Raw genomic sequence first — 20,604 nt, 5'->3', positions numbered from 1 at the left:
TCAGTTGGTCCTGGAAGGACTGCACCAGTACCACTGGCTCAACAGCTGGTATATCTAAGGGAATATCTAAGTACCTATTTTACTTATATTTTACTTATAATTTTAATGCATCCTTATTGTCTGTTTTTTTCTGTAAACCGCTTAGAATTCTAACGGAGTTTAGCGGTATATAAGAAATAAATTACATTACCATCAGTGCTGCAGGGTGTCAAAGGATGTGTGATCTCAATGAGGAAGCATGCCCCAAAGGAGAGACAGCCTGCACACTGAATGCACCAGCTGTGTGGGTCACTGATGGAAATGGGCTGTTGGCAACGAGTGCACTTTGTGAACCTGCTAGAAAGCCTTAATATGTAAGGAAAAATCTTTGCATTAAGGTTGAAAAACACAATGGTTGCAGCGCGAGAAGGAAAACAAGTGAGAAAAACTCCCAAAAGAAAAAAGGCTTGAAGGCCTGACTGAGGAAATAAACATAACGAGGAACTTTTTTTTTTTTTTTTTAAGAGACCAAAGAAAAGATTACTAAAAGTAAAATGAAAAGAAAAGAAAACTGAGCCGAAAGGCAAAAAGTACATTGACTGAGAAGGCAACTCGATTTGGCAAAGTCCAAAAATAACAACTTTTTTGCTCCATGGAAAACAAAGAACTGAGAGCTGACATCGGGCAGGAAGGTACTTGCATGTGAACGGTGCGGGCAGTCTTCAAGCTTCTTAGGAAGTTAAAGTGACAGTATACTTTTAGCACTGTCCGTACAGAGCTCTGTTGATGATGTCACCCACATGTAAGAATATGCTGCCTGCTTGTCCAAGGATAACAAACTTATCCTGTAATCCCTATAGGGACAGAAAAATACCTAGTGTACCTGAATATACCATGAGCTACAATGAAAAAGGTATGAGTTAACTTGCAAGTCCAAAATAAATTACTTCCCTTCTCCTCTGCTAAAAATTAGAGCGGACTTATGTGAGTTCCAGAATCCCTCTTACTACCCAAAAACAGAACTCTCTCAGCTGAGGCAGAAAACATTTTCCTACTCCAAGGAAAATAAATCCTACAAGTGAGAGATACCATCCACTTATAGGAAATTCTCACCTGTTCTCAATCCACAACCTTAAGATTTTGAAGCTTTTCATTCTTTGATTTTTCTTTAGACTTGTTTTCTACTCCTTAATTCTCCAAATATGGGAAAGGAGGCTACAGATTCTTGATTTGGGTCAGCATTAGTTCCCTTGTAGGCAACAGCTTCTGCTAACTGTGTGCCTCCCTGCAGAGAAAGAGAGACTGTACACTCCCCTTACCATAACATCACAGAGCTCCTTTAACAAAAACAACAACAACAACAAAACAACTTTAAGGTCCACTAAACTATTCACAACACAGTTCGTTCTGGCAACTTCTCCAAAGTGATGCTATTACACATAGATCATAACAGCTTCTTACAATTTAAAAACATGTCCTGTCAGAAAGGGACACATTAAATTATTGCAGCATCTAAAAAGGTCTCAGCATTGGGTGGCAATAAATGCAAAACAAAATACAATTTCTTCCACTCCCCCCTCCCCCCCCAAAAAAAAAGACTCTAACATCATGTTTGAAGTTTCTTACAATTCTCAGAAATGAAAAGCATTGTTGTGTTATCCGTCTATAAAGGATACTGCTTTGGACATGCCCCAACTAACAAAACAGAATTCTATTCTCACAGAAAACAAAAGGGAAATGCCAAAAAATAAGCAAACAGAAGGAAATCTGAGAGATGGTATATAAATAGTGGAGGATGTGGTTAGAAATTTAAATAAGCATAACATAACTAGAGCAACAAAAAAAAAAAAAAAGGATCTCGAGTCTTAAAAGACTGAAAGAAAATATACATTAATTTAGACAGTAAGTCCCTGTTGCCCTTAACACAATGCCCACCATTCACTGTACCACTCCGATTCAAAAAAAGTTTGTTCTTTTCCACTGAGTGAACTATCTGCAACTAACCTACAAAGATTGCAATGTGTGCAAAATGCAGCAGTTTGCCTACTGAAAAACCTAACCATTCGTGACCCAGTCGCTCCAGAAACGCTGCACCTTTAAAAGCTCTTACACTAGAAAAGTAACAGACAGAATGGTCCCATTCTACATGGCAAAAAACTAGAAATCTATATCCCCAACAGTCCCCTGCAATCACAAGCCGAGAGAAGATTGTCCACCCCACCGGTACGTTCCCTCCTTCTGGAAAATGCCCGCAAACACTCCTACTGAGACTTCCTACCCAAATTATAGGACACAGTCCCGCCAACTAGAGCTGCCCGATTCAGGAAAAAAAATTTGATTCGATTCAGCCTATTGAATTGATTTTTCAATTCGATTTTCCTGCCCAATTGGGTGTTTTTTTCAAACATCCTGGTGGGTTTATTTTATAGCCTTTTATCTCTCCTACCCACACTGGCGCTGTGGTGTAAACAAAATAAAGAAACAAAAAAGACTTTTCCTCTCTCTGTTAAATCCTAGCTCACGTTCGCGGTCTAACAGCAGCTCTGGCAAGATGCACATTTTAAATCTGACATATTGTAATCACAAAACAGAAAATAAAATTCCTTCCTTCCTAACATATTTTAGACCGTTGTGAGACAGGTTAGTTTTTTCCTTCCTTCCTCCCTCCCAACAATTGTCTGTTTCTATTCCCTCCCTCCTTCCTATGTAAGTTAGTGCCCCCTTCCTTCCCTCCCTCCTTCCTATGTAAGTTAGTGCCCCTTCTCTCCCTCCTTCCTTCCTATGTAAGTTAGTGCCCCCTTCCTCCCTCCCTATGTAAGTTATTGCCCATTCCTCCCTCCCTCCTTCCTTCCTATTTAAGTTAGTGCCCCCTTCCTTGTTTTGTTGATGTAAGTTGTTCATTGTCCAGATATTATTAATTGACAACTATAGTAACCCATTTGCAAATAAGCAGTTGACACTTTAGCCTGGTCCTAAAAAATGGAGTTGAACCAATGAAACCTTGAACCATGCAGAACCACACTCCTGTAGCTAAGTCATTTTTAAGACACAGGGTATTCTCAATGTGTTGTGAATCTTGACACCTGTTGTGCAGCCAATACTATTTTAACTCAGCATTCTGCCTTACACAAATTTAGATTTCCTCCCTCCCTCCCAGCCGCGCCGAAGCTTGCCTACCCACCATCGATTCCTCCTCCTCTCTCCCCGGTCCGCCGCAACTCCAGGAAGGTATGGGCCAGCATGCGATTGCACGCCGCCAGCCCACAAGCCCTCCCCCGATGTCAGTTCTGACGTCTGAGAGAAGGTCTGGGCCAGCCAAGCAGCAATTGGCTGGCCCGGACATTCTCTCCGATGTCAGAACTGACGTCAGGAAATGGCTTGTGGGCTGGCGGCGTGCAAACACTGCACGTTGGCCCTTACCTTACCTTCCTGGAGTTGCAGCAGCGAGTAAGTGGTGAGCAGCGGTGGCGAGTGGGCAGGGAGCAGTGGCAAGCGTGCAGGGAGCAGCAGTGGCGGCGGGTGGGGAGCAGCAGTGGGGGGCAAGCAGCGGTCAGCCTGCATACCCCCAACGAGCGGTGAGAAACTCTGGGTCACCAAATTGGCTAGGCCGATTTTTGTTTTAAAAAAAAAACCAAATCGATTTGAATCGATTCACTCAAAGTGAATCATGAATCGATTCTAAATTGTGAATCGGGCAGCACTAACACCAACCATCAGATCACTGACAGGTCAACTAAACTTCAGGAAGGTGGTAAAGACTCACCTCTTTTCCTGACTAGGACTACTCAAATCAATTCACTTCCCAACCAATCAAGATGACCTTTATTCTATGCAATCACTGTGGAGCTTTAATTCCAAGACACACTATTTGGAGGTTTAAGGCTTGCCCCATCTGTTTTCAACTTGCTACCATAGTATTAAGGAGGAGCTCTGCAAACTTATACAGGAATTGAACACAATTAAAGCAGCTTTCATCACTCTACAAAATCATACCAACTTACCACCTCTACCTCAAAGAATAAAACCACCGAGGAATAAACGGGTCACGGTAGGCTCAGGAAGACTGCAACATAGAAACATCACCTTCACAAATATTACCTCTACAGAATTCCTTTGCTCCACTAGTGCACTGTGATACTCATGAAACAGAAGTGAGGTGGGACTAGAACCAATGAAGGTAACTCAAGAGAAAAAGCGTACCCTAAGCACAAATAAAAAAGCCCAAAACAGAAAACTATTGCTTTTGAGGGATTCCATCATCAGAGGCATTAACCTTGGAACACAAGGCGAGGAGACCAAAATAGTGAAATACATAGTAACATAGTAGATGATGGCAGAAAAAGACCCGAATGGTCCATCCAGTCTGCCCAACCTGATTCAATTTAAATTTTTTAAATTTTTTCTTCTTAGCTATTTCTGAGCAAGAATCCAAAGCTCTATCCGGTACTGTGCTTGGGTTCCAACTGCCGAAATCTCCGTCAAAACCTACTCCAGCCCATCTACACCCTCTCAGCCATTGAAGCCCTCTCCAGCCCATCCTCCCCCAAATGGCCATATACAGACCGTGCAAGCCTGCCCAGTACTGGCCTTAGTTCAATATTTAATATTATTTTCTGATTCTAGATCCTCTGTGTTCATCCCACACTTCTTTGAACTCTGTCACTGTTTTCTTCTCCACCAACTCTCTCGAGGCATTCACCACCCTCTTCATAAATTAGAATTTCCTAACATTGCTCTTGAATCTACCACCCGACAACCTTAAATTATGTTCTCTGGTTTTACCATTTTCCTTTCTCTGGAAAAGATTTTGTTCTACGTTAATACCCTTCAAGTATTTGAACGTCTGAATCATATCCCCCTGTCCCTCCTTTCCTCTAGGGTGTACATATTCAGGGCTTCCAGTCTCTCCTCGTACATCTTCTGGCACAAGCCTCCTATCATTTTTGTCGCCCTCCTCTGGACCGCTTTAAGTCTTCCAGGATCCTCAGCTACCAGGAGTTCCAGGCAAATACTGACTATAATTAAGGAAGAAACTAAGGATTTTAACACCGATGTTGTTATCCATCTCGGAACAAATGACGTGGTCAATAATACCACACTTGCAGCACAGAAAACTTTTCAGGAGCTTGGTGAGGGCTTGAAACCTTTTGTAAAGACTGTAGCTTTTTCAGAAGTACTGCCTGCATATGGAAAGGGAGAGCAAATATTAAACAACACAGAGGACTTTAATACATGGCTCAAAGCCTGGTGTCATCAAGAAGGCTTTAGGTACGTAGGAGGATGGGGAAATACATGAAAGGACAAGAAGCTATATTGTACTGATGGGCTACATATTACTACAGCAGGAAAAAGAATCCTTGCGGAGAAATTTAAACAATATGTTTCTAGGCATTTAAACTAGAAGGTGGGGGTGGTGTGTGTATGAAGGACAATTATAGAGGCCACCCCCAGCAAAAGACAAGATGTGATGATAGTAAAGATTGTAATATAAACAATATCAGCAACTCACTTCTTAGCATTGCAACGGAAAGTGAAACGAAACAAAAAACTATATGAAAAAGGAGATTACCGCTGAAAAAAAGCTGGAAAGCAATGACCACAAATGCTCGCAGTCTAAGCAACAAAGTTCATAATCTGCAAGCCCTGATGTTAGAGGCAGATCTGGATATTGTCACTATCACAGAGACATGAGTTCCAAACATACCGGGATATAATCTTTTTAGAAAGGACAGAAATGGTCAAAAGGTGGAGGAGTAGCTCTCTATGTAAAGATCGATATCCAAGCAACTGAAATGCAAGGGACCTGGGGAGAGAAAGAAGCGATATGGATCGCTCTGAAAAGAGAAGATGGAACTTCTATCTACGTGGGTGTAGTCTATAGACCTCCGACTCAATCGCAGCAAATTGATAAAGATCTGATTGCGGATATCCAAAAGTTTGGAAAGAAAGAGGAGGTGCTGCTGTTGGGAGATTTCAACCTGCCGGATGTGGACTGGAATGTTCCATCTGCGGAATCAGAAAGAAGTAGGGAGATTGTGGATGCCTTTCAAGAGGCTCTGCTCAGACAAATGGTGATGGAACACACGAGGGGAAAAAAAATATTGGAGATGGAGAGAGAATATTTAATGTACAAGTGGGTGCTCACCTGGGAAGTAGCGATCAAACGGTTTGGTTTGATATAACGGCTAAAGTAGAGGACAGTTGCACAATACTAAAAGTCCTAGATTTCAAACGTACAGACTTTAATAAAATGGGAGAGTACCTGAAGAAAGAGCTATTAGGATGGGAGGATAAGAGAAGTGGAAAAACAGGGGTCTAAGCTGAAAGGAGCAATAAAAATGGCTACGGAACTTTATGTGAAGAAAATAAATTAAAACGAGAAAAAGGAAACCGACGTGGTTCTCCAAACTAGTGACGGAGAAAATAAAGGCAACAGAGTTGGCGTTCCTGAAATATTAAAAAAACGAGGAAGAGGAGTACAGAAAGGAGTACAGAAAGAAGCCAAGAGAGAGATACGTCTGGCAAAAGCACAGGCAGAAGGGCAAATGGCTAAAAATGTAAAAAAAGGAAACAAAATTTTTTCAGATATATTAGTGAAAGAAGGAAGATGAAAAATGGAATTGTTAAACTAAAAGATGCTGGGAACCGATATGTGGAGAGTGATGAGGAAAAAGCAAACGTGCTAAACAAATACTTCTGTTCTGTGTTCATGGAAGAAAATCCTGGAGAAGGACTGAGATTGTCTGGCAAAGTTACACAAGAAAATGGAGTAGATTCTGCACCGTTCACAGAGAAAAGTGTTTATGAACAACTTGAAAAATTGAAGGTGGACAAAGCGATGGGACAGTATGGGATCCATCCCAGGGTACTGAGGGTGCTCAGAGAGGTTCTGACGGGTCCTATTAAAGACTTGTTCAACAAATCTCTGGAGACAGGTGTGGCTCCTGGGGATTGGAGGAGAGCGGTTGTGGTCCCTATTCACATAAGTGGTCACAGAGATGAAGAGGGAACTACACATAAGTGGTCACAGAGATGAAGCCGGTAAGCCTCACTTTGGTTGTTGGAAAAATAATGGAAGTGTTGCTGAAAGAAAGGATAGTGAACTTCCTAGAAACTAATGGGTTACAGGATCCAAGGCAACATGGCTTTACAAAGAGTAAATCGTGTCAAATTAACCTGATTGAATTTTTTGATTGGGTGATCAGAGAACTGGATCGAGGATATAGTTAGATTTCAGCGAATGTTACGCCGATCTTCAAGAAAGGTTCAAAGGGAGATCTGGGAAACTACAGACAAGTGAGTCTGACTTCGGTACCGAGAAAGATGGAAGAGGCGCTGATAAAGGACCGCATCATCGATCACCTTGACAGACACAATCTGATGAGAACCAGCCAGCACGACATTAGCAAAGGAAGATCTTGCTTGACAAACTTACTGTACTTCTTCGAGGGAGTAAACAGGCAGATAGACAAGGGTGACCCAGTCGACATAGTATATCTAGATTTTCAGAAGGCGTTCGACAAGATTCTGCATGAACGTCTACTTCAAAAAATTGCAAGCCATGGAATCAAGGGTGATATACTCACGTGGATTAAAAACTGGTTGGTGGATACGAAACAGAGAGTGGGGGTGAATGGACAATACTAGGATTAGAAAAGTGTCACGAGTGGAGTGCCACAGGGTTCGGTGCTTGGACCCGTGCTCATCAATATATTTATAAATGACCTGGAAATTGGTACGACGAGCGAGGTGATTAAATTTGTAGATGATATGAAGTTATTCAGAGTAGTGAAGACGCAGGAGGATTGCGAAGACCTGCAACGTGACATAAACACGCTCGAGAAATGGGCCACGACTTGGCAAATGAGGTTTAAAATGGATAAGTGTAAGGTGATGCAGGTTGGTAACAAAAATCTTATACACGAATACAGGATGTCCAGTGCAGTACTTGGAGAGACCCCCCATGAAAGTGACTTGGTCGAAAAGTCAATGAAGAAGTCCGTGCAAAGCGCAGTAGCGGCGTAAAGAGTGAACAAAATGCTAGGAATGATTAAGAAGGGGATCATGAACAGATCGGAGAAGGTTATCATGTAGCTGTATCGGGCCATGGTAAGCCCTCACCTGGAATACTGCGTCCAACACTGGTCACCATACACAAAAAAGGACACAGTCCTAATTGAAAGGGTCCAGAGAAGAGCAACAAAAATGGTTAAGGGACTGGGGGAGTTGCCGTAGAACGAGAGGCTAGAGAAACTGGGCCTCTTCTCCCTTGAAAAGAGGAGACTGAGAGGGGACATTCAAGATAATGAAGGGAATAGACTTAGTATATAGAGACAGGTTGTTCACCCTCTCCAAGGTGAAGAGAATGAGAGAGAACTCACTAAAGTTAGAATGGAAAAGATTCCGTACAAACATAAGGAAGTTCTTCTTCACCCAGAGAGTGGTGGAAATCTGGACCGCTCTTCCAGAGGCTGTTATAGGGGAAAGCACCTTTCAGGGATTCAAGACAAGGTTAGATAAGTTCCTACTGGAACAGGACATGTGCAGGTAAGGCTAGACTTAAATAGGGCACTGGTCTTTGACCTAAGGGCCGCCGCATTAGCGGACTGCTGGACACGATGGACCACTGGTCTGACCCAGCAGCGGCAAATCTTATGTTCTTATGTTCATAGGAGGCTCTTGTACAAATTTGAAGGACCCAAAGTGGTAAACTGGATTAGAAACTGGTTGTCCCCAGGAAAGAGACTTGGGAGTACTGGTCGACAAGTCAATGAAGCCGTCTACGCAATACGCGGCGGCTGCGAAAAGGGCAAACAGAATGCTAGGAATGATTAAGAAGGGGATCACAAACAGATCAGAGAACGTTATCATGCTGCTGTACTGGGCCATGGTACGCCCCCATACTGCATCCAGCACTGGTCGTGAATAAGGACACGGTACTATTTCAAAGGGTCCAGAGAAGAGCGACTAAAATGGTTAAGGGGCTGGAGGAGTTGCCGTACAGTGAGAGGTTAGAGAAACTGGGCCTCTTCTCCCTGGAAGAGGAGACTGAGAAGGAATATGATCGAAACATTCAAGATAATGAAGGGAATAGACTTAGTTGATAGAGACAGGTTGTTCATCTTCTCCAAGGTAGAGAGAAAGAGAGGGCACTCTCTAAAGTTAAAATGGGATAGATTCCATACAAACATAAGGAAGTTCTTCACCCAGAGAGTGGTAGAAAATTGGAACGTTCTTCCGGAGGCTGTTATAGGGGAAAATACTCTCCAGGGATTCAAGACAAAGTTAGACAAGTTCCTGCTTTTGATTCTTGCCCAGAAATAGCTAAGAAGAAAAAATTAAATTGAATCAGGTTGGGCAGACTAGATGGACCATTCGGGTCTTTATCTGCTATCATCTACTATGTTACTATGTTATCCCAGCAAAGTTATACTGCCTCATTGAATGTGCCCTCCCACTTGACTTGTAGTTGTAACTAAGTCTCCATGCACATACCTGATTCCAAACTACACAAGATCTTGTCTCCCTATTACATGTACCTTCACCAAGAGTGCCTTAAAATTGTCCTTTGCATCAAATGTATTTGCCCTATGCAACGAATGTATTGTATTTCTAGCTGCTATACTTACATTGCCTTATCATTTGCCTTGCTACTGTGCTCAATCCCCTAAACACGTATTCAGTCCTACATGCAGTACATAGGAATTATCTTACTGTTGCCATTCATCCTTTCAATCTGTTGTTCTGTATATCTATGTGTGAATTTGTAACTTTGTTGCTATCTTTCCACTGTGAATATAAAATTGTAACCAGTTCTGGGCTCCTCTGGGAGGACAGGCTAGAAAATCGACTAAATAGATAAATATCCATTGACAAAGTTTTAAAGGCAAACTATAAAGAGAAGTAGGATTCCTTAGAGGGAAATATGAAAGAAAAAAAAGGGAGATTGAGTCACATATAAGAGAAATATTGTCAAGGAACTTGGAAGAAATGTTTGCTCTTTTTCAAATGCCATTAAAAGCCACAACTGAGTGATCAAGAGGTTGACAGTTAAGGTTCAGTGCACAGAATGGTCTTGTTTTGTATTTTGAGTGCAGACATCCAAAGGTCTGTTGTATAATGTGAGAGGCAGGCGTTACTAATGTCCACAAACAAGGAGAGGCCTTGGAATGACTATATCAGATGATCTAAAAGAGAGCAAGGTAGTGTGAGGGGGCAGTAGTCAGGATGCATAGGGTGAGGTACAAGTAGAAACACTTATGACGCGGCACAGGAAAGGCCCAGCCGGGGCTGGCCAGAAGCAGTCTGTTTACGGCACTGCCTCTGCTCACCGGCTGCCGGTACTACTTTGGGTAAGTGAGGGAGGGGGGATTGTCATGACCGGTTGCTGCTGCTTCAGGGATCAGAGGGGGGGGGGAAGTTGTCAGGACCGGCTGCTGCTGCTGTTTTGGGAGATAGAGGAAGATTTGTGGCTGCCGCTGATGCTTCAGGAGAGCTACAGACATGTAAGGGGGGGCCAGACCCTCGCTCAGGGCCATGGACTCCTTATCCCAATGGACCAAAGGGCAGACCGGGGGGGGGGGAGGACCAAAAGTGTGGGGGAGGGAGGGGAAGGAAGGGACATGGATGCTGGACCTGCAGGGTGAAGGGCATGGGAGGGGAGATGGATGTATGCTGGAACCAAAAGTTTGAGAGGGGGGTGGAGGGGGAAGAAAGTGACCCAGATCAGAAAGGAAGGTGGGAAGGAAGGAACTAACGCTGGACCTACAAGTGGGGCCACAGGGAGGAATAATAATGTCCACAAAAAAAGATAGGCCTTGGAATGACTATGTCAGATTATCTAGAAGAGAGCAAGATAGTGTGAAGTGGCTGTGGTCAGGGTGCATAGGGTGTGGTACAAGTAGAAACAGTTCCGATGTGGCAGAGGCAAGGCCCTGCCAGCGCTGCCCGGAAGCAGTCTGTTTACAGCGCTGTCACTGCTCACCGGCTACTTCTGCTGCTTCAGGGACCAGAGGAAGGGAGGGGTGGGTGTCAGGCTGCTGCTCTGGGGGCCCAGAGGGAGGGGGTGTTGTTAGGGCTGACCGCTGCTGCTGTTTTGGGTGCTGGAGGACAATTTGCAGCTGCTGCTGAAGCTTAGGGAGAGCCACAAGCAAATAAGGAGGGCCAGACCTACGCTGAGAGAGGGAGGGCAGACCTTTGGGGGGGGGGAGATGGCCCAAAAGTGTGTGGGGGGGGAACATGAATGCTGGACCTACAGGGTGAAAGGCACTGCAGTTGGAGTGAGAGAAGGAATGGAGGAGGCTAGAACCTGAGAAAGAAAAGGCAAAAATGAATTTCAGGGCAATAGGATAGAAGAATTCTTTATGTTTATTTACTATATTTCAATATTAATATCAAATCAATACAGAGTTTATGGTATGGTATGAGTTAGGCCTATTTTTAATGGTAACTCTCAAGTAACCAGAAAAGGAGATTATGTACTTACCCATCAGACCCAGCTGCCTCCATCTGCTGGTAGGAGGATATAACCTGCTTGCCTGGACTAGTCTGGCAAGATTTCAGGAAAGGAAATTAATGGTTAAGTACAAACTTCACCTTATTAAAGAACTACTATAATTTCCCAGTCTCTTACAGCTACTTTTCTAATTGAATTTAGAACTTCTTGAAGTTTCAATTTTGAATTTACACAAATAACTGCCCTTCTTAAATGCTCAAATCACTTCTGAGTGAATTATAGTTTGTGTGGAGGATTACCTCTGCTATACTCCTAGAACAAAGCAGAAAGCACACTGATGCTTATTCAATTGGGAAATACTGATATAATTTCCTAGCCTGCAGTGATAATACTTGTACTTTGACTATCAGCTATAGGTGATAAATGAGTTTTGTAGTATCAAAGCTCAAAAGGTTTATCAGTAACTACTGAAACTTAAATTATATATCTTGCAGTGAAATGAGAATTACATTCTCTGAACCAAATCATCAAAGCCTGACAGTTTTTCCTTATTCAAGAGGGCTATAAAGGCATAATACATTTATCTACCATGTGCATTACAGAGTTTTCAGCAAACTTCTCATATCTTTTGTTTCTCTCTCTCTCTGAACTAGACTGTGACCAATAAATACACATATTATTTTCTGCAAAATAATTTTATTTTTATTTTTTTAAAAAACCAACCTCAGTGGCCAATATTCAACAAAGCTCATCTGGTTAGCTGGACTTGCTAAATGGATAAGCCCCAGTGAGCCCAATAGTATTCTGTTGCATTATTCAGATAATGCCACAGCACATTTCCTCTGACTGTTGAGGGACCATGCAGATCATGTTGAAGCAGTCTGTGGGTACAGCTGGGGAGAGAAGTCCATGCCATTATCTGGATAAGAATCCATATAATTTAGAAGAAAGGCTGTTGTAAATGTATGAAGATTGGCTATCTAAATGCTAGTGGTCAACTAAGGTATTAGGATTAACTTTGAACTGCTCACTGTCATTTGACCCTCTGGTGAATAATCTTTATAAAAATGTATTTTATAAATTTAGGCAATTTAGATCTGTTCATTCCTACCTTTACAGAGTTGAAGCCATAAATACTCAAATATAAGCTGATCCGATTACAAACCAAGGTAACCTTCCACACCCCACACCCCCAAAGGGGGGGGAAAAGTTAACTCGAATATAAAACCAAGGGGGAGGGTTATATTCTATTGCCCTGCCTTGCACCAGCTCTCCTTCCCTCTCTCCATCCCTTCCTTCCCAGCTTTGCACCCAGCCTCCGATGCCCACTGCAAGCCTCCCTTAAGCCCTGGTGCTTTAGCGGTGAGCTAGGACAGAAGTGATCCTTCCTGTGTCCTGTCCCGGCCAACTGTTAACCATCCAGCTTCCCTCCTGCCTCCTGGACCCCTCTCCAACAAACCTATTGCAACACTGTGGTCTAGCAGTGAAGTGGGTCAGGAGCAATTTTTTTTGGCCAGCATCATGAGTTGGTCCCACCATCAACTAATCCAAATCAATATCTTTTAAGGCAAAGATGATGTTCTGAGATTAAGAGGGGGAAGTTATCAATGTTGTGGGCTATCGAGATGTGTTATTTTACTGTTAACCCTTGTTATTACTAAGTAGCAAATTGGAAAGGGATTGGAACTTGTATACCGCCTTTTTGTAGTTTTACAACCACACTCAAAGCGGTTTACATGTAGGTACTTCAAGCATTTTCTCTGTCTATCCCAGTGGGTTCACAACCTATCTAATGTACCTGGGGCAGTGAAGGATTAAGTGACTTGTCCAGGCTCACAAGGACCAGTGCCGGGGTTTGAACCCACAACCTCAGGGTGTTGAGGCTCTATCTCTAACAACTACGCCGTGTAGTATCTAATCTAATCACATCTAATCTGAATTTATAGATCACACTTATCCAATTTAGGTTCAATGTGATTTACAATCAAGTGGCTCTTACAATATATGGGGAGAATACAGCATTAACAACAAATTAATTACATCAAAAGGTAGCAAGTATAGGTAAGAGGAGTAGATTTATAGTTATATTAGTGTTCGTGGTATTGTCATTTCTGATTGATGCTTGGATAAGAGTTGTGAGAGATTTTCTTGGGTTGATGAAAGGATTATACTGGTTAATGAGAACCATTAAATAGAAAAGTTTTAAATTTTTTCAGAAAATGAGATAGTTTATTTCTGTTCTGATATATGATGAAAGGTCATTCCAAGTCCTGGTGGTTGTGTAAGTGAATAAGGAGTTGAATATGCATTTGTATTTCACTTCTTTACAAGATGGAATGATCATTTGGTGTGTTTCATGGATTGTGGAAGATGAGAAAAAGGAATTGGAGAATAGGGGGGGGGGTTATTGAATCTGAGGTATTGGCATTGAGTGCATGAAACAATGTGCAGGATAGTTTGAAAGTTATTCTTGCGTTTATTGGTAGCCAGTGGGCTTTGCGGTAATAGTCAGATATGGTGTCATATTTCTTTAAACTGAAGATCAGTTGATGAATACATGGTTTCTCTTTGGGCAAGATCTGAAAAGTTCCAACTCAAGCCAAGGCTGAGTTGTAGTAGAAGAGTATCTACCTTCAAGACAGAGTTCTTCAAGTGTTTAGCATGGTCCTCCTAGAAGAACATTTTCATCACTTCAGCATGATTGGAGGCTAATTAGTGGATATTGAAATTGGCCACCACCAACATTGTCTGTATCCTTTTCTACAGCTTGATAGTTCCTTCTTCAGTAGATAAGAGACTTAAGTCCATCATCCATGTCATAATCTTTTTCACTTGATGCAGTTCTCCTGTGTTTATGGGTCACTACTGTGGGTAAGAAGAACTTGCATTCTATATTCAGCACTTTCATTGTAGATGTTATCATTATGGAACCATAGGAATCTCAAAATAGTTTCTGTAGTCTTTGTGGATAATGAAATAGTAGAACATTTGCTGGATGCTGGTTGTTATGATGACAGGTTCCTTTCTGAAGTGGATTAAAACCTCATATACATTGCTCATGGGGAAATTCTGTGCAAAACAAAATTGAAAATTCTGCACACTTTATTTGTAATTTCTTTTGTGCAGAGGGCCAGAAACCCTCCCACCACCACAGTACTTTCATATAAACCTTCCTGCAGACCTATACCCTATTTCCATGACACACACACCTCATTCTTGAATTTGTTGCCACAGAATATAGTAAAAGCAGTTAGCTTAGCAGGATTTAAAAGAGGTTTGTACCATTTCCTAAAAGAAAAGTCTTGAGAGAATCCACTGCTTATTTCTAGGATAACCAACATAAAATCTGTTTTACTACTTTGGGATCTTGCCATGTGGACCTGGTGGATCTCCTCTGGTGGACCTGGATTGGCCACAGTTGGAAACGGGATACTGACCTTGATGGACCTTGGTCTGTCCCAGTATGGCAATTATGATGTTCCTATGTTCATACTATTAACTAGATCTCACTGCATAAAAGTGAATCTGTGCTAAAACAGCACAAGTTAGTAATAAAATAACGCATCTAAAAGTACCCACTTTGATAACTTTGATACCCCTATGTATCAACCTGCAAATTAAAGCCCACAACAATCATCAGATGTTGAAAGCACAATGCATAATCATAATAAAATGATACCATATATGTATATCTTTATGTCTCATCCTCCTATAGACTTGTTAACTCTAAGTCTCACCTTGATCTTAAAATTCACAGACATTTGTTGACCCATCAACTATCCCTTACCACCACTGTTCCCTCTAAGCTGAATGGGAGTCCTCCACCTACAGTCCTGCCAGTGGGTGGTACTATTTCACTATCACATTTTCAATAGTGAGGGACAGGCGAGCTCTGTAGGACTCCAGAGAACCTGCCAGTCTCTAGCCATTTAATAATCACTCTATAACCAACCCCCACTGGCAGCAATGCAATTGGAAGACTCCCGCTCAGTATAGCGAGAACAGTGTTTACTACCAGCACCACCATTCCCCCTTTCATGCATTAAGATCTGAAAATTCAAAGGACAAAAATTATGTAGTAGTCCCCCTTTGCCTGAGTAACCATAGTTCTATGATAGCCAGTAATTTAACTTCAGAATATTTACCATGTCCTGCATTACACATTTTTTTTTCTGAAAAGACTATGTATCCATTACATTACTGATTTCTATTCCGCCTCAACCTTGCAGTTCTGGGTGGATTACAAAAGAGACAACTCGACATTTCCAGGATAATTACAGAGAGAATTCTGGTCATTTCCAGGAGAAGTTACAAGAATAATGGAGCTGTATATTTCAAGAGCTACAAGATGCTGTACAAATAGGAAATAGTGCAGATCCAGTATATATACCGTTAGGGAAGCAGTTGACATGCTTGAGGCTAAAGAGAAAGGAACTGGTGAAGGGGGGAGTTGCGTTGATCAACAGTTTGTGAACAATGAGTGTGAGAGGTCTGGTCATGATTCCCCTTACCCCCATAATCAACATAGTCTTCAACAAAAAAATGTACGAAATTTGTTTTATCCGTCGGACCACCTTATTCTCAAAATAACTATAGAAACCTTAACCAACATCTAAAATTTTCTCTTTGCTCCCCAAACACCTCCCCAAGGGGCTCACTAAAGGGCCTAAGGAGTCACCATTGGCGTCATGTTACTTATTAAGGTGAAGGTCTGCTTCTTTCAACCTTCCAGCACAACAAGCAGACGGAGAATAAAAATAGCACGTAGAGCAGGCAGATTACCCCAGAACAGATGGAGCATGTAGGTAAGGAAAACACAGAGCCCACAAATTTTAGGCTTTGTTAGTGGGATACAATACTACACCTACCTTTCCAGAATGTTCATTTTGTTTAATGTCTTGTCTACCAGTCTCAAAGGGGTGGGACCAGCAATGTCCACCTGAAGGAGAAGTTCCTGCACTTTGAATTTGATATTTTTTGTTGTCATCTGCACCCAATGCCTCATGCTGTGAATTATCCATCTCCACTGGGCAGTAATGTCCATTCTCATGCTCTGAATCTTTGCTGTTTTTACTGTCATTATTAGCTCCCAATCTGGAGATGACGCCAAATTTCCGGGTTCTCTTTCCATTCTGGGTTGTTTTGGCATTTGATTGAGAGGTAGTATGTACTTTTGATTCACAGCTGCCGCTGCTTTTGCTGCCATTTAATGGAGGAAGAGGTGCCTTGCGTTTAATGCGCCGCAACATGATCAGGTAGATGTATCCGCCATTCCAGCATTGATCAGCCAGATAACTACAAGGAAAAAGATGAGCACTGTTAAAAGTATAACAACCTTTAGAAAACTGGTATCTCACATACCCTACATATTTCTGGCAGATAAGATAGATGTCTCTTATGAAAAATGATTTATATAAAATGTATCTCAAACTTAGGCCATGTAAGTTTATATGTAGACAAAATGTATGCATATAACTTGAGGAGAAGCCAGAGGCATTCTAGAGGCAAAGATAAACTGTATACAGATAGGAGCAATATTCATTTAACAGCATAATTTATCTGTTCAAGTATGAACATGGGATTAGCAGTTCTAACTTTAAACAAATAACCTATCTGTATATAGTTATGAACACTTATACAGATAGCCTGGCTGCAAATCTACAGTAGATTTATGGATAACTTATCCCATATCTTCAAGTGACAACCACCCTGCCAAATACTGACCTTATGTCGTCAAACCAGCCACTTAGAAATCCTGGACCAGTTTTTTCAATAACTTCAGAAACCTGACCATCTTAAACATAAAGGTGCAATGGCTGATTAATGTATTTCATACAGAACTGAGAAAATACTGTTTTTATACCTCAGACTGTCCTGGCTGGACAATTTGGGGCCGGCTGCATACACATTTGATATTATTTTGGAACACCCACCAGAAAGGACTACTGCAGATGTCTAGCCAAGTAAATATCACTGCTTCAGCCACATAGTTCATTCAACTATATAGATCTTCAAAAGAAATTTCAGGTAAGACACAATGACAATCCCAAACACACCTAATCAAACTCTCCATTCTATGAATGCTCATCATTTGGTTCTTCCTCCACCAAAAAAGCCTTACTATGAACCACCAAGAAAATCATCCCTTTTTTATTGCCCCAAAATTATGGCATGAATCCAGTGTATCAGAGCCTAAGGAGCCCATCTGTAGTGAATTATTGAAAATTAGAAGGATATTAAGGCAGATAAGAGGCTTTTTAACACAAATCTGGAAATCCAAGATGGCTGCCGCAAGAGATTTTGGCACTAAAAACAGCCAAAAATAAACTCTAAAAATTTATGGAAGGAGTTTCTAGAGGTTGGAGACCCCCCCAATCTGGCTCTAGGAACCCTCAAAACTACAATTCTCTGACACTCCCCAAAGTTTCCCCATAGGCTGCAATAGCCAGTACTTACATGTGCACGTTGTGCTAGGTACTGCTTTTTTTTGCTTAAGCTGCCAGTCTAACTATGAAGAGAAGACTTTCTGCCTCAGCCAAGCAAAATTCCAGCTGCTTGCTTCTTCAATCTGCCAGTCAGACCTTAAGAAGGACCTTGAGAATGTGGGCTGAGATCCCAACCCCTACCGATCACTTGCTTAACTAGGGGAGATGAGGAGAAATGCAGCCAGTCCCACTCCAGCCCTCTGGACTGACCCAGGGATCACACAGCCTATGCTCAATATCCAGAGTCTGAGCTGAGCCACGCTCCCAGAGGAACGATCCCCGAGCCTTCTTGACTGGTACAGCAGGCTGGCTAGGTAGGTACTCTTAGAGATGCCTGCTAGCAACAGACTTCTTTGCCAAGAGTCTATGTCTTCTCACAGTCAGAGCTGTCTCAGGAACACTGGGAACCTCTGCAGCACAAAAGCCTCACAATTTGAGAAGGAAGTACCCAAAAAATAAAACAATAAATTAGAGCAGTTCAAAAGACAACGTCTTAATTCACTTGCAGAAATGAAAACTGAGGGGCTGCACCAAAGCCCTTTGGGAGGAGAGGTGGAGCCATACAAGATGATGATTGGCAGCTTCTGCAAGGAAACTCGCAGTTTTGGGGCAACTACCCATTAGTTCAGGATCTCTGCTCCTGTTGCATTGGAAGTCTACGTTAGCTACTAATTTGAGTAGCTTTGATACATCAAATGTTACAACTACTTTTGATATGTTAAACTTATTTTTATTTAATTCATTAGATGCCATTGCACCTATGAAGGCACAACATGTAACTCATTTGCATAAATTTCCTTGTTTTAATGATGAACTTAAACGTAAACTTAGAGAGCACGAGAGAGAATGGAGGAAGTATCCATGCAGAACTATTTTAGAAGACTATAATTTGAAGGCCCAGCCTTATAATATAACCATTTTAGATGCCTAAAAAAACCCCTTTATTTTAATATCACCGAGACCGCTCCAGCAGAATCCAAAGAACTGTTTGCTGTAGTTAACCGTCTTGGACAACTTCCAAGCGAATTCAGGGGTGACAAAATAGCTCATCTTACACTTAGGGAGCAATTCTGGATCTTTCACCTACAGTGTGTGTCTCCTTAAGGACTAAATGATTGCATTGAATGGAACAGTATTGTGTAGTTTTGTGTTTCTTTATACTCTTCAGTTGTGTCTGCGTGTGTGATTGGTTGCTCGATATGTGATGTCATGAAGTTTGGCTTTTTAAGCCCCGTCTCTGCTCCTCTCTGTTAGCTCCTCCCTCCGCCCAGCTGACTTGGATCATGGGTTTGACTTTTTGAATCACAGGTTCCTGAGGAAGGGACTTGCTTCCGAAACCAGGCCGGTTGAACCTGGCTTCTCGTGGCGTTCGTTGCCTTACTTTGGACGCCTGGATTACAACTTTCATTGAGCTAAGTACTCTTTTTCCCTAAAATTCCTTTCAGCTTTGGGAGTTGGCTGGGGGGGTTTCCAGAGTGGTAGCCGTGTTTGAAAGCACTTTTTTCACTGTTTATTATGTTATTATGTTATGGTGATTGCACCATTTGATTTAAAGCACACTTAGGTGCCCGGTGATGGTGTGTAGGTGGGGGCTTGGTTGTCTTCGCCTTGATGTGAGTAGCATTGAAGAAATTCTCCCGTCGCTGTCCCTTCACACTGAGGGCACCTAACTTCACTCCATTATAGTTAGCTATTCATTTTGTTAGTTGAGTTGTTTTTCTTCACCGCTACCACTGTGGGAACCCCTAGACCTTTTTTGCCTCACTGTTGAGTCTTTTAAAGTTCCTCTGGCATATATTTTTTTGGAGTCTTGTAGCGTAGTTAACCATCTGACATCAGACTCTAAGACCTTTAAATTATTCAGATGCATCTCTAACTAGTTAGACCTTCTTAACAGGATTCACCACCAAACTGGCTAAAATTGTTAAGTCAATTTAAAAGAGAAAAATTACCAGCAGAAATGAATTATCCATTGCCAGATGACAACTTATGGAATAATTTTCAACTAGTTGAACCTGAACAAATTAAGAAAGTTTTCACAAGTGTCAACAATTCATGTTGTTATTTAGATCCATGCTTAAAAGAACATTGGTTGTTGGTATTTTTACATGTATAATTAATAAATCATTTACCCCCTCTGATGCTCACAGGAATTCTATGAGTGTCATAGCAGCTTTGCAGCATTTAGTGCTCTGGGCCATGGTAGAAACCTCTGCCAAGGCTTAGTAAAAGAGGGCCTTAATGAAGAAAAGTTACCAGACCCATTGAAGAAAACTACAATAAAATATTTAGGTCCCCTTTTATCAAGCTGCACTAGGGTTTTTTATTGTAGACCACTGCATAAAAGCTCCAATGCTCATAGAATTTATTTGCGCATCAGCCTGCAATTAAAAAAAAACCTAAGACAGTTTGATAAAAGGGGGCCTTAATTAATAATTATCCCTCAATTCTAATCTAGTTGAAAATTATATATCCATCTCTTCACTACCATTTTTTTCACAGATCATGGAAAATGTGCTCTATAACCAACTGCTGGAATTTCTCAATTTACATAATATTTTGGATGACACAGAAACATACCATAGTTAATTTCTATTTTAGACATTGTGAGAAAAGATTTTGACAAAGAAAATTATATTATTATTTTTTCTAGTTCCCTTGAATGTTTCATCTGTGTTTGATACA

The 20,604-nt window shown here is 41.6% G+C and overlaps 1 protein-coding gene across 6 annotated transcripts in view; it reads right to left on the bottom strand.

The window, feature by feature from the left end:
- The window catches only part of PDZD2 (PDZ domain containing 2), a 487,038-nt gene that overhangs the window by 247,592 nt on the left and 218,842 nt on the right, over nucleotides 1–20,604 (bottom strand). For all 6 annotated transcript variants that reach the window (XM_033933443.1, XM_033933453.1, XM_033933424.1 and 3 more), the window contains one exon: nucleotides 16,303–16,729. In XM_033933443.1, coding sequence (XP_033789334.1) covers nucleotides 16,303–16,729 — 427 coding nt within the window. The remainder of the gene's footprint in view (nucleotides 1–16,302; nucleotides 16,730–20,604) is intronic.

This window comes from Geotrypetes seraphini, chromosome 1 (genome assembly GCF_902459505.1).
Source record: "Geotrypetes seraphini chromosome 1, aGeoSer1.1, whole genome shotgun sequence".
NCBI classification, from domain to species: domain Eukaryota; kingdom Metazoa; phylum Chordata; class Amphibia; order Gymnophiona; family Dermophiidae; genus Geotrypetes; species Geotrypetes seraphini.
Note: the sequence above shows the minus strand (reverse complement) of the source record. Positions and strands in the feature narration are given on the sequence as shown.